Source organism: Moschus berezovskii, chromosome 27, assembly GCF_049115385.1.
Source record: "Moschus berezovskii isolate FMDL1 chromosome 27, NW_MosBer_1.0, whole genome shotgun sequence".
NCBI classification, from domain to species: Eukaryota; Metazoa; Chordata; class Mammalia; order Artiodactyla; family Moschidae; genus Moschus; species Moschus berezovskii.
The window spans coordinates 22,551,763-22,565,266 of NC_142486.1; the positions used below are offsets into that span (position 1 = coordinate 22,551,763).

Below are 13,504 nucleotides of genomic sequence, written 5' to 3' on the forward strand. Positions count from 1 at the left end.
TCAAAAGAGAGTGCAACAGGAGCACAGAGAGACCAGCACAGATGGTTCTGGCCACTTTGTTGCACTCTCCAGCCTGAGACACAATAAAACCAACAGCTGGTTTTATGAAAAGGTAAACAAAATTGACAAACTTATAGCCAGGCTTACTAAGAAAAAACAGGGAGGACCCAAGTAAACAAAATAAGAAATAACAAAGGAGAAATAACAACTAATCCCACAGAAACACAAAACCATAAGAGAATACCATGAACAATTACATGCCAACGAAGTCAACAACTTGGAAGAAATGGACAAGTTTCTAGAAACATACAGTGTACCAAAATTGAACCAAGAAGAAACAGATAATTTGAACAGACCTAGAAGTGAAGTACAATTTTTAGTAAAAAAAAATTCCCTGCAAACAAAATTCTAGGACTAGGTGGTTTCACTATGGAATTCTATCAAGCATACAAGGAAGAAGTTTTACTGATCCTTCTCAAACTCTTCCATAAGATTGAAGAGGAGCAGACACTCCGAAAGACATATTCTGAACAAAATACTAGCAAACCAAATACAACAGATTAAAAAATAAAAAATTATACACCATGACCAAGTGGGATTCATCCAAAGTTGACAAGGATGGTTTACATTGCAAATCAATCAACATGATACACATCAACAAAAGAAGACAAAAACCATATAATCATCTGAATGGATGCAGAAAAAGCATTGGACCAAATTCAATATTTATTTATGATAAAACTTTTTATAAAGTGGGTATAGTGGGTATATATCTCAACATAATGAAAGCCATCTATGACAAACTCACAGACAATACTCAACAGTGAAAAGCAGAAAGTCATCCTGCTAAAATCTGGAAGAAGGATGTTCACTCTCACCACTTCTGTTCAATATAGCATTAGAAATCCTAGTCACAGCAATCAGATAAGAAAAGGAAATAACATGTATCCAAATTGGAAGAGAAGAGGTAAAATTGTCATTATATGCAGATGTTCAGTTCAGTTCAGTCACTCAGTCGTGTCCGATTCTTTGTGGCCCCAAGAATCACAGCACTCCAGGCCTCCCTGTCCATCACCAACTCCCGGAGTCCACCCAAACCCATGTCCATTGTGTCGGTGATGCCATCCAACCATCTCATCCTCTGTTGTCCCCTTCTCCTCCTGCCCTCAATCTTTCCCAGCATCACTGTCTTTTCAAATGAGTCAGCTCTTCACATCAGGTGGCCAAAGTATTGGAGTTTCAGCTTCAACGTCAGTCTTACCAATGAACACCCAGGACTCATCTCCTTTAGGATGGACTGGTTGGATCTCCTTGCAGTCCAAGGGACTCTTAAGAGTCTTCTTCAACACCACAGTTCAAAAGCATCAATTCTTCGGCACTCAGCTTTCTTTATAGTCCAACTCTCACATCCATACATGACCACTGGAAAAACCATAGCCTTGACTAGATGGACTTTTGTTGACAAAGTAATGTCTCTGCTTTTTAATATGCTGTCTAGGTTGGTCATAACTTTCCTTTCAAGGAGCAAACGTCTTTTTAATTTCATGGCTGCAATCACTATATGCAGTGACTTTGGAGCCCAGAAAAATAAAGTCAGCCACTGTTTCCACTGTTTTCCCATCTATTTGCCATGAAGGATATGCAGATGACAGGATATTTATATATTGAAAACCCTAAAGACTCCACAGAAAAACTACTAGAACTGATAAACAATTTCAGCAAGGTAGCAGGATATAAGGTTAACATACAGAAATTGGTTCTATTTCTTTGCACCAACAATGAAATATCAGAAAGGGAAAATTTTTTAAAAATCCCTTTTAAAATTGTGTCACATGGTAGCTCTATTTTTAGTTTTTTAAGTAACCTCTGTATTGTTATCTGGTACTGATTCCTTCCTATTATTAATTTCAATAATTGTGCTGTTTGTTTGTCTCTGCATGTTCATTCTTTATTTCTTCTAGGTCTTTGTTAATTGATTCTTGCATTTTCTCCATTGTATTTTCGAGTATTTTCGAGGTTTTGGATCATCTTGACTATTATTATTCCAAATTCTTTTTCAGGTAGTTTGCCTATTTCTTCATTTACTTGAACTTGTATGCTTCTAGGTTGTTCCTTCATTGTGCAGTATTTCTCTGCTTTTTCAATATTTTTTTTTTAACTTATCATGTTTGAGGTCTCCTTTTCCAAGGCTTTGAGTTTGAATTCTTTCTTCCTTTTGGTTTCTGCCCTCATAAGTTTGGTCCAGTGGTTTGTGTAAACTTCTTGGAGGGTGTGATTTGTACTTCTGCTCTGGTGGGAGGAGGTGAGTTTTTTTTTCTTTTTGTATACGAGACAGCAAAAGAGACACAGAAGTATAGAACAGTCTTTGGGACTCTGTGGGAGAGGGTGAGGGTGGGATGATTTGGGAGAATGGCATTGAAATGTATATTATCATATGTGAAACGAATCGCCAGTTCAGGGTCGATGCATGTTACAGGATGCTCGGGGCTGGTGCACTGGGATGACCCAGAGGGATGATAAGGGGAGGAGGGAGGTGGGAGGGGGGTTCAGGAAGGGGAACTCATGTACACCTGGGGCAGATTCATGTCAATGTATGGCAAAACCAACCAATATAATATTGTGAAATAATTAGCCTCCAATAAATTTAAAAAAAAATTTAAAAAAGGAATAAATGTAGGAAAAATAATAATAAATTTAAAAAATTAAAAAATTTAAATTTAAGATAAAAAAGAAAAAAAGAAAACCCCACAGAATCTTATAAGGCTACTGTAGAGGCAGAAGTATATTAACAGAAATAAAGTGTGATTAAAAAAATTCTCAAAAGCTTAAATAGATTTAATAGTACTAATAAAATTGATAACAACAACAACAGGGGGGAAGAAAAAGAAAGGAAAAAAACAAAAAAAATATCCAGAAGCAACCACAGAACAAGTCAGAATATAAATAAAATATAATAAATTTTTTCTTTTTTTTCCCTGTGGACATATTTTCTTTTTCTTTTTTTAAAAATTAATGTTTTAATTGGAGGCTAATTACTTTACAATATTGTATTGGTTTTGTTAGCAAAGTGATGTCTCTGACTTTTAATACACTGTCTAGGTTTGTCATAGGTTTCCTTCCAGGGAGCAACCGTCTTTTAAATTCATGGCTGCAGTCACTTTCTGCAGTGATTTTGGAGCCCAAGAAAATAAAGTCTGTCACTGTTTCCACTTCTATTTGCCATGAAATGATGGGACTGGATGCCATGATCTTAGTTTTGCAGCTTTTTCACTCTCCTCTTTCACCTTCACCAAGAGGCTCTAGTTCCTCTTCACTTTCTGCCATTAGTGTGGTGTCATCTGCATAGCTGAGGTTGTTGATATTTCTCCAGCAGTCTTGACTCCAGCTTGTGTTTCATCCAGTGCAGCATTTCACATGATGTACTCTGCATATAAGTTAAATAAGCAGGGTGACAATGTATAGCCTTGATGTACTCCTTTCCCAATTTTTGACCCACTTCCTAGAGTAATAAAAATAAAAACAAAAGTAAAAAAAATGGATTTAATTACATTTAAAAGGTCTTGCACAGGTTTTCCCAGCTGGCTTAGTGGTAGAGAATCTACCTGCAATGCAGGAGACACAGGAGATGTGGGTTTGACCTCTGGGTTGGGAAGATCCCCTGGATGAAAGCATGGCAACCCACTCCAGTATTCTTGCTGGGAATATCCCATGGACAGAGAAACCTAGTGGGATAATGTCCATGGGGTCACAAAGAGTCAGACATTAGTAAAGCAAATGAGCACAGCACAAAAGGTTTTGCAAAACAAAGAAAACCATAAATGAGATGAAAAGGCCAACTTCAGAATGGAAGAAAAGGTTTGCAAATGAAGCAGCTGGGATTAATCTCCAAAATATACAAACAGCTCATGATACTTAACAGCATCAAAGCAAAAAACACAGTCAACAAATGGGCAGAAGGCCTAAATAGACAATTCTCCAAAGAAGACATACAAATGACCAAGAGGCATATGAAAGGATGCTCAATATTACTAACTTAGAGAAATGCAGACTAAAACTTCAATAAGGTGTCACCTCACTCTGGTCAGAATGACCATCATCAAAAAAATCTGCAAAGAGTAAATGCTGGAGAGGGTGTGGAGAAAAGGGACCCTTTTGTACTGTGATGGGGATGTGAACTGTTACAGCCACTATGGAGAAGAGTATAGAGATTACTTAAAAAACTAAAAATAGAACCATATGATCTAGAAATCCCTCTACTGGGAATATATCCTGAGAAAACTGTAATTCAAAAAGACGCACTTCAATGTTCACTGTAGCACTATTTACAGTAACCAGGACATGGAAGCAGCCTAAACATTCATTGACCTACGAATGGATAAAGAAAATGTGGTACTTTTATACAATGGAATATTCTCAGTCATAAAAATGACTGAAATTAAATAATTTGTAGAGAAGTGAATGGACCTAGTCTCTGTCACACAGAGTGAAGTAAGTCAGAAAGAGGAGAACAGATACTGTGTATTAACTCATATATGTGGAATCTAGAAAGTGGTGCAGATGAACCTATTTGCTGGGCAGGAATAGTGATGCAGATATAGAGAACAGACTTGTGGACACAGAGTTGGGGGGAAGGAGAGTGGAATGAATTGGGAAATTAGGATTGAAATATATACACTATCATGTATTAAATAAATAACTACTGGGAACCTGCTCTGTAGCACAGGGAGCTCAACTCAGTGTTCTCTGATGACCTAGATGGGTGGGATGGGTTGGAGAGAGGTCTAAGAGGGACGGAATACATGTACGCATGTAGCTGATTCACTTTGTTGTACAGCAGAAACTAACACTACATTGTAAAGCGACTATACCCCAATTAAAAAATATTTATCCAGATTTTCTTCCTAACTCACTAATCTTCCTCAACTTTTTCTCCAATTATTCTCTCTCACTCCATGTCTTAGAAATGTTGTTGATCCCCAGGATTAAGCCCATATCTTTCTTCTCATTATTATACGTACTCCAAATAGATTGTCTCACTTACTTCCACAGTTTAAATTTCACTTGTACTTTGATGAATTCTGAGAGATTTATATCTCCATGTCAATTCACTATCATAGATTCCAGTTGTCAATTGGATATTTTCCCATTTAAATGTGTCATAAACATCTAACATTCAACATATTCTTCTCCAAATATACTCATCTCTTGTCTTTACCATCTGGATAAATGGAACTTTCACTCATTCATTGGCTCAAGATAGGTTCCTGGGCAACATCTTAGGTTCCTTTATTTTCTTATAACCCACATTCAAATGGAGCCCAAACCTTGACCAATTTTGCTTTCTCAGTATCTTTCATAATCACTTTTTAAAATCATTGTTTTATATCAAATTCCAATTATGTAAGAGCAGGTTATGTGAAATAACCATTCCTCCTGTTTTTCATTTGATCCATTTACAGGTAATCAGATTTTTTTCAGCCAGAAAGAGTATTTGCCTTTTCCCAAACTCGGGATGTCATCATGACTATTACTGTCCCTGCAGTCTGTTACCTTTGAGAAAAGAATGTATATATGTATATGTGTATATATATATATATCTCAATGTTTTCTTCCATGCCCTCTGCCCATTTCTCTGATTATCTCAGGGCATGAACTCAGTGGTTAGGTCTAGAAATACCTTTCTGATATTTTCAGTGATGTTAATGCCATCAATTAACACAACTCCAGAGGTTGTGATCTCCTCTCCAGTCAACATTTTGAAGGTAGTGGTTTTTCCGGCTCCATTTAATCCAAGTAATCCAAAGCACTCATACTTTGGGACTAAAAGGGAGATATTTCTCACAGCCTTTACAACTGGACACTTATAGTAAATCTGAGGAAATTAAAAGAGAACAGCAATGTACAGAAGCACTGATAACGGGTCAGCCACAACCACAACCTCAGGCCCTGCGGACTGTTAGGTATGGCAAGTTTCAGAAGAGCCTTTCCCCTCTCAGTCCTCTATTTTACCAGAATGTACATAGATCCCATAGAACTCCAATAAATTAGTAATACTACCAACAGATCCGTGGCAGGGAAGGTGGGCTAAATTAGTGCAAGGTTGGACATTGAATGACTTTACCTTTGTAAGTTCGTGGAAAAGCAAAGGGGCAGCCATCAGCCTAGGTAACAGTTTCTGGACTCTCTTTCTTTCATCTATTACCTCTTGATCCCCATATTCCTTGATTACTTGGATGGAATCTGTAGCCTATATTTTTAAGACAAAGATCACAAATGTGAATACACGTTATACATTTTGGCTTAAACTGGGTGGCTTTTTGAAAGCTGACCTGAGGGAGTAATTTCAAAGATGTCACAAAATATTTGAGTAATTTCTGTTAATGAACCTCTCTACCAATTTCCCGAGGAGGGTATGGCAACCCACTCCAGTCTTCTTGCCTGGAGAATCGCCATGGACAAAGGACCTGGCAAGCTACAGTCCACAGGGTCACAAAGAGTTGTACACGACTGAGTGACTAAGCACAGCACCAATTTCCTGAACTCTTATGCACAAATTTATTCCTGACTTGCTTATTTTTTCCTTTTTTCTTGGTCAGGTGGCATGCAGAATCTTAGTTCTCCAACTAGGGACTGAACCTGTGCTCCCTTCAGTGAAAGTCTGGAGTCTTAACCACTAGACTGCCAGGGAATTCCCATGACCTGCTTATTTTTGAAATTGTAGTCATGAACAAATTTTCTTACAAGTATGAGTAAGCAGTATGTCCTTGCCAGCAACGTGGACATTTTGTGGAGAACAAAAGAGAAAATGATACTATTACTTATTACCTAGTGTGATTTGTTACAACCAAAATATATTCGAGAGAGCATTAGGTTTAAGAGAAAAGAATGAGCTCTTTTTATTTTTATTTTTTTTGATTAGGGCTCCTTATTGGTGAAGTTTGAGCTGAGTTTGGAGAATAAACAAAAATACATTGAGAGAATGAAGGTAGGGTGGGGATGGAAGAAAGGTTGCCGTTAGCAGTGGGAGATTAATGAAAGTTGTGTGAGAATGAAACAACATGGTGTGTTTTGTGAATAGTAACGTGTCACGGCTTGAGCAAAATTTTGTTGTTTTGAACTGCTCATGTTTAATTCAAGTACTCATTTAATGGTAATGGTTGAGAATGGAGCAGGAGAATATATTCAGTACACATGCTAATTCAGTAAACATGCTAATCAAAAGAACGAGAAGAGAGCTGCTTTAATTGCTTTTTGCTTTTCCAATCTCAAAATCGATAGAATGCAAGTGGCAAGGGTGAATATCCTTGCCCAGTTTTCAATCTTAGAGGGAAAACATTTGGTCCTTCCCTTTATGTTTACTGTAGGCTTTACGTATAAACACGACTGAAGCGACTTAGCAGCAGCAACAGTTACATATAAACAGATGCCACTTATTAGGTTAAGGTAGTTCCTTTCTTTCCCTAGTGGTGTAGTTTTAAAAAAATCATAAAAGGTTGTTAAATGTCAAATGCTTTTCCTGCAATAATTGATATGAACATGTGATTTTTCTTCTTGAGATGATCAATACTGTAACATTGATTTATTTTCAAATATTAAACTAATTTTACTTTCATGGAATAAAACCTACTTGTTCATTTCTTCCATATATTCCTATATTCTTTTAAAAAAAGATTTATTTATTTTTGGTTCTATTCAAGTGTAGATCAATGAGAGTTCAATTACTGAATGAATGAACAATTAAAATAAAAAATCCTAAGGCAAAACTCTGAGACTGTGTGGACTATGAGACCTATGTAAAGCAACAGTTAATAATCTGACTGGTAGAGACCCATCTCAGCCTAAGAATGTTAAAGTTTGAAACTAAGAAAGAGCAGGAAAAAAAATCTCAACACAATATTTATATGTTTAATCTTAGGCAATGGGAAAGAATCCTGACTGGTAGAGACCATGAAACTCTATAATTTTACACAGCTTTAAAGAAGACAATTATATAATTACAACCAAATACACCTCAAAAGAAGGAAATGGCAACCCACTCCAGTGTTCTTGCCTAGAGAATCCCAGGGACGGGGGAGCCAGGTGGGCTGCCGTCTGCGGGGTCGCACAGAGTCAGATTTGACTGAAGCAACTTAGTAGCAGCAGCACACCTCAAAAACTGTACAGGCACAAGGCAGAACTTTCTATCATAGTCAGTTCATTACTATGGGTTATTTTCTTGTAGGCAGAGGATTCAAAATTCAGAACCTGAAATTCAAACTAAGATGAAAGACCTGTGATTCAAATTAGTCCCAGTTAGATCTTGGTATAATTGAATGATACCTTCTCTATTAAGTAATAAAGGTAGAAATATGTTAATTTATACATTCTGACCTAATGCCGAGCTGTCTTTGAGTTGTATCTAGAGTCTATATTAGTTACTCACCTTCTTGTCGTTCATAAATATCTTATAGACATTAAATACAATTTTATGAAAGACAAAGTTTCTCAGGTTCCAGAATGTACTTTCCAGACAAAAAAGCAAAAGCAGAAAAATTAAGCCCAAGACAGCTGATGAAACCAAAAAGTTTGCAATCCCATGTTCTCCAAAACTGTAGACATTGTTCTTCTTAACTGAGGGTGATAAAAGAGATAGCCTTACTTTAAAAACTTATAGAAAGTCTAAGATGACACCAAATATTAAGAAATATAGGATAAAATGAATGTTAAGTTAGAATTAGAGAAGTATAGATATGAAAAATAAGCAATTGTATTAACATTTTGTCTCTCATATTTAATTTTCACTGATATTTATGATTATTATAACAGTTCCCCTGCAAATACTTTTTTCTTTTTAACCAGTTTTGATAGGCAACAACCTTACTACATACTCAGTGAGTTTCAAAGGCTGAGGCTTTGTAAACAGAATTCTTGGCAATTAAATAAAACAAACAAAATAAAGGTATTTATGGTATGTTTAGCTTTTATTGTAGGTCATGCCTACTGTCCTTAAAGTCCTTCAGAGTGAGAAGACATTTTCTTCTATAAGTGGGTAAACGGTATTGATAGCAACACTTGTGAGGAAGAAAAGAACAAAGTTTAGATGTAAATAGGTAATAACTGATATTTCCCGATTTTACTACACAGAAAATTAGCTAACATAAACATCTAAATTCTAGATATGCAAATAGGAGGCATCTTTGAGATGTGAAGATAATATAATCACTCTTTTTTTTAAAATAAGAATTGCATTTTCTGTGCCAGTATGCACAAACACTAATTTTATTGTAACAAAATACATATAACATAAAGTTTATATTTTAAAGCATACATTTCAGTGGTACTGAGTACATTCATAATGTTGTTCAATCATCATCACCATCTAGATCCATGATAATTTTATCATCCCAAAATAAAATTCAGAATTTATTAAGCAGTCACAGTTACCCCCCATTCCTCTAACCATTGGCAACCACCAATCTATTAATTTCTGTCTGTATGGTTTTTCCTATTTTGGACATTTTATATAAATGAAATCATAAAACAAATGGCCATTTGTGTCTAGATTCTTTCACTTAGCATAATGTTTTCAAGACATCTATGTTGTAGCATGTATCAGTAATTTATTTTTCTTAATTGTTGAGTAGTATTCCACTATTTATTAGTGGATGGACATCTGGATTGCTTTCACTTTTTTATGGGAAAAAAACTGTTATGACCGGGTCCCCATGTTGTATAGCAATTTTGTGAAGATAACACAATGGTCAGAGCAAACACACTTTTCCAACAACCTAAGAGACAACTCTATAAACGGACATCACCAGATGATCAATACCGAAATCAGGCTGATTATATTCCTTGCAGCTGAAGATGGAGAAGCTCTATACAGTCTGCACAAACAAGACCTGGAACTGACTGTGGCTCAGATCATCAGCTCCTTATTGCAAAATTCAGGATTAAATTGAAGAAAGTAGGGAAAACCTGTAGGCCATTCAGGTATGATCTTAATCAAATCCCTTATGATTACACAGTGGAGATGATGAATAGATTCAAGGGATTAGATCTGATAGACGGAGTGAGGAGAAGTGAAAGGCAAGGGAGGAAGGCAAAGATATACCCAGCCAAACACAGTGTTCTAGAGAATAGCAAGGAGAGATAAGAAGGCCTTCTTAAATGAACAATGCAAAGATTTAGAGAAAAACAGTAGAACAGGAAAGATTAGAGAGCTTTTCAAGAAAATTGGAGATATCAAGGGAACATTTCATGCAAAGATGAGCACAATAAATGACAGAAACCATAAGAATTTAACAGAAGCAGAAGAGAATAAGAGTGGCAAGAATACACAGAGGAACTATACCAAAAAGACCTCTTTTTTTCCAAGCATAATGAGAACATGATTAACCAAACAATATAAAATAATTACATACAATCTGGAGGGTCAATCAGAGTGATGTGGTAAGCGGATGTGCAAACATGCATATGTTTTCATACACACAGCCAGTCTGTCTTTTGGTTGGTGCATCTGATCCATTTACATTTAAGGTAATTATCGATATGTATGATCCCATTGCCATTTTCTTTGTGTTTATTTTCTGTAGATCTTTTTCTTCTCTTGTGTTTCATGCCTAGAGAAGTTCCTTTAATATTTTTGTGAAGCTGGTTTGGTGGTACTGAATTTTCTTAACTTTTGCTTGTCTGGAAAGCTGTTGATTTCTCCATCAAATCTGAACAAGAGTCTTGGTTGTTGGTTCTTCCCATTCACCATTTTAAATATATTGTGCCATTCCCTTCTGGTTTGTAGAATTTATATTGAGAAATTAGCTTGTAATCTGATGGGAGTTCCCTTGTATGTTATTTGTCATTTTTCCCTTGTTGCTTTTAATATTTTATCTTTGTCTTTAATTCTTGTCAGCTTGATTACCATGTGTCTCAGTGTGTTCCTCCTTGGGTTTATCTTGCCTGGGACTCTCTATGCTTCCTGGACTTCGTGGACTATTTCCTTTCCCATGTTAGGGAAGTTTTCAGCTATTCTTCTCTCTTCAAATATTTTCTCAGGTCCTTTCTCTCTCTCTTCTCCTTCTGGGACCCCTATAATGCCAATGTTGGTGCATTTAATGCTGTCCCAGAGAGAAGGCAATGGCACCCCACTCCAGTACTCTTGCCTGGAAAATCCCATGGAGGGAGGAGCCTGGTAGGCTGCAGTCCATGGGGTCGCTGAGAGTCGGACATGACTGAGCGACTTCACTTTCACTTTTCACTTTCATACATTGGAGCAGGAAATAGCAACCCACTCCAGTGTTCTTGCCTGGAGAATCCCACAGGCAGGGGAGCCTGGCGGGCTTCCGTCTATGGGGTCGCACAGAGTCGGACACGACTGAAGCGACTTAGCAGCAGCAGCAGCAGAGGTCTCTTAGGATGTCTTCACTTCTTTTCACCTTTTTTTTTTTTTAATATTCTGTTCGGCCAAATTGATTTCCATCATTCTGTCCTCCAGGTCATTTATCCATTCTTCTGCCTCAGTTATTGAGCTATTGATTCCTTCTAGTATATTATTCATCTCTGTTTGTTTGTTCTTTATTTCTTGTAGGTCTTTGGTAAACATTTCTTGCATCTTCTCCTTTGTTTTCCTGAGATCCTGGATCATCTTCAATATTATTATTCTGAATTATTTTTTTTGGAAGATTGCCTATCTCCACTTCATTTATTTTTCTGAGGTTTTATCTTGTCCCTTCTTCTGGGACATAACTTTCTGCTTTTTCAACCTGAATAACTTTCTGTAATGTGGTTTTGTTTCAGCCACTGTGGGACTGTGGTTCTTCTTGCTTCTTCTGTCTGCCCTCTGATGGAGGAGACGAAGAGGCTTGTGTAAGCTTCCTGATGGGAGGGAGTGGCAGTGGAAAAAACTGGGTCTTGGTCTGGTGGGCAGGGCTTTGCTCAGTAAAGATTTAATCCAATTATCTGCTGATGGATGGGGTTGTGCTCCCCCCTTGGTAGTGGTTTAGCCTGAGGCAATCCAGCCCTGGGTTCTACAGGTATCCAAGAGGGCTTAGGCCAAGGGGGACCTTCCCAGATTTCTGCTGCCAGTGGCACCATCCCTGTGGTGACCCCCTGCTGACCCATACCTCCACAGGAGGCCCTCCAACACTAGCAGGTAGTTTTGTTTCAGTCTCCTGTGAGGTCACTGCTCTGTGTTGTGTGCAAGATTTTGTTTGTGTCCTCCATGACTGAAGTCTGTTTCCACTAGGCCTGTGGAAGTCCTATAATCAAATTCCACTGACCTTCAAGATCAGATCCCTGGGGATTCCCAGTCCCTTTGTAGGGTCCCCAGGCTGGGAAGCCTGACATGGAGTTCAAAACCTTCACAACAATGGGAAAACTTATTTGGTATTATTGTTCTCCAATTTGTGGGTCATCCACCTGGTGGGTATGGGATTTGATTTTATCTTGATTTCACCACTCCTACAATTTTGCTGCAGCTTCTTCTTTGTCTTTGGATGTGGGGTATCTTTTTGGTGGGTTCCAGGTTCCTTCTGTTGATGGTTGTTCAGAAGTTATTTGCAATTTTAGTGCTCTTGCAGTAGGAGGTAAGCACACATCCTTCTACTCTGCCATTTTGAACTGGTCAGGGGAAAAATGGTCTTAATGACCTGGATAACCATGATGGTGTGATCACCCACCTAGAGCCAGATATCCTGGAGTGTGAAGTCAAGTGGGCCTTTGGAAGCATTACTATGAACAAAGTTAGTGGAGGGGATGGGATTTCAGCTGAGCTATTTAAAATTCTAAAGATGATGTTGTCAAAGTGCTGTACTCAATATGTCAGCAAATTTGGAAAAATCAGTAGAGGCCACAGGACTAAAAAAGGTCAGTTTTCATTCCAATTCCAAAGAATGGCAATGCCAAAGAATGTTCAAAGTATTGTACAATTGTGCTCATTTCACATGCTAGTAACGTTATGTGATCTCTGCTTCTCCTTCTTGCTCTTGCTTATCTGACATGGCCAATCAATTTCTCAGTTAATCTGAAAGTGGAGTCCAAGCCATAAAGTTGATACTGAATTATTAATAAAAATTATGCATAGGAGGATTGGGGGCAGGAGGAGAAGGGGACAACAGAGAATGAGATGGCTGGATGGCATCACTGACTCGATGGACGTGAGTCTGAGTGAACTCCGGGAGTTGGTGATGGACAGGGAGGCCTGGCGTGCTGTTATTCATGGGGTCACAAAGAGTCGGACGCGACTAAGCGACTGAATTGAACTGAATTGAACTGAAGGTTATGTTTAAAATACTGCAAGCTAGGCTTCAGCAGTACATGAACCGAGTATGTTGGGTATGCACACATTTACAATTGCTACATCTTCTTGCTGGATTGGTCCCTTTATCATTATGTACTGCCTTTCTTTTTCTCATTTTACATCCTTTGGCTTAAAGTCTATTTTATCTGATTGAAGTATTGCTACACCTGCTTTCTGTTTCCTTCTGCATGGAATACCTTTTTTCATCTCCTCATTTTGAGTCTTTAGATC

At 37.6% G+C, this 13,504-nt stretch overlaps 1 protein-coding gene across 1 annotated transcript in view; it reads right to left on the reverse strand.

Moving 5' to 3' along the window:
- LOC129545010 (phospholipid-transporting ATPase ABCA3-like) overlaps positions 1-13,504 on the reverse strand; it is a 241,795-nt gene that overhangs the window by 47,592 nt on the left and 180,699 nt on the right. Inside the window, exons 23-25 of the mRNA XM_088833045.1 lie at positions 8,423-8,610; positions 6,122-6,247; positions 5,678-5,872 (exon numbers count right to left, since the gene is read on the reverse strand). Of these exons, the coding sequence (XP_088689171.1) occupies positions 5,678-5,872; positions 6,122-6,247; positions 8,423-8,610 (509 nt within the window). The remainder of the gene's footprint in view (positions 1-5,677; positions 5,873-6,121; positions 6,248-8,422; positions 8,611-13,504) is intronic.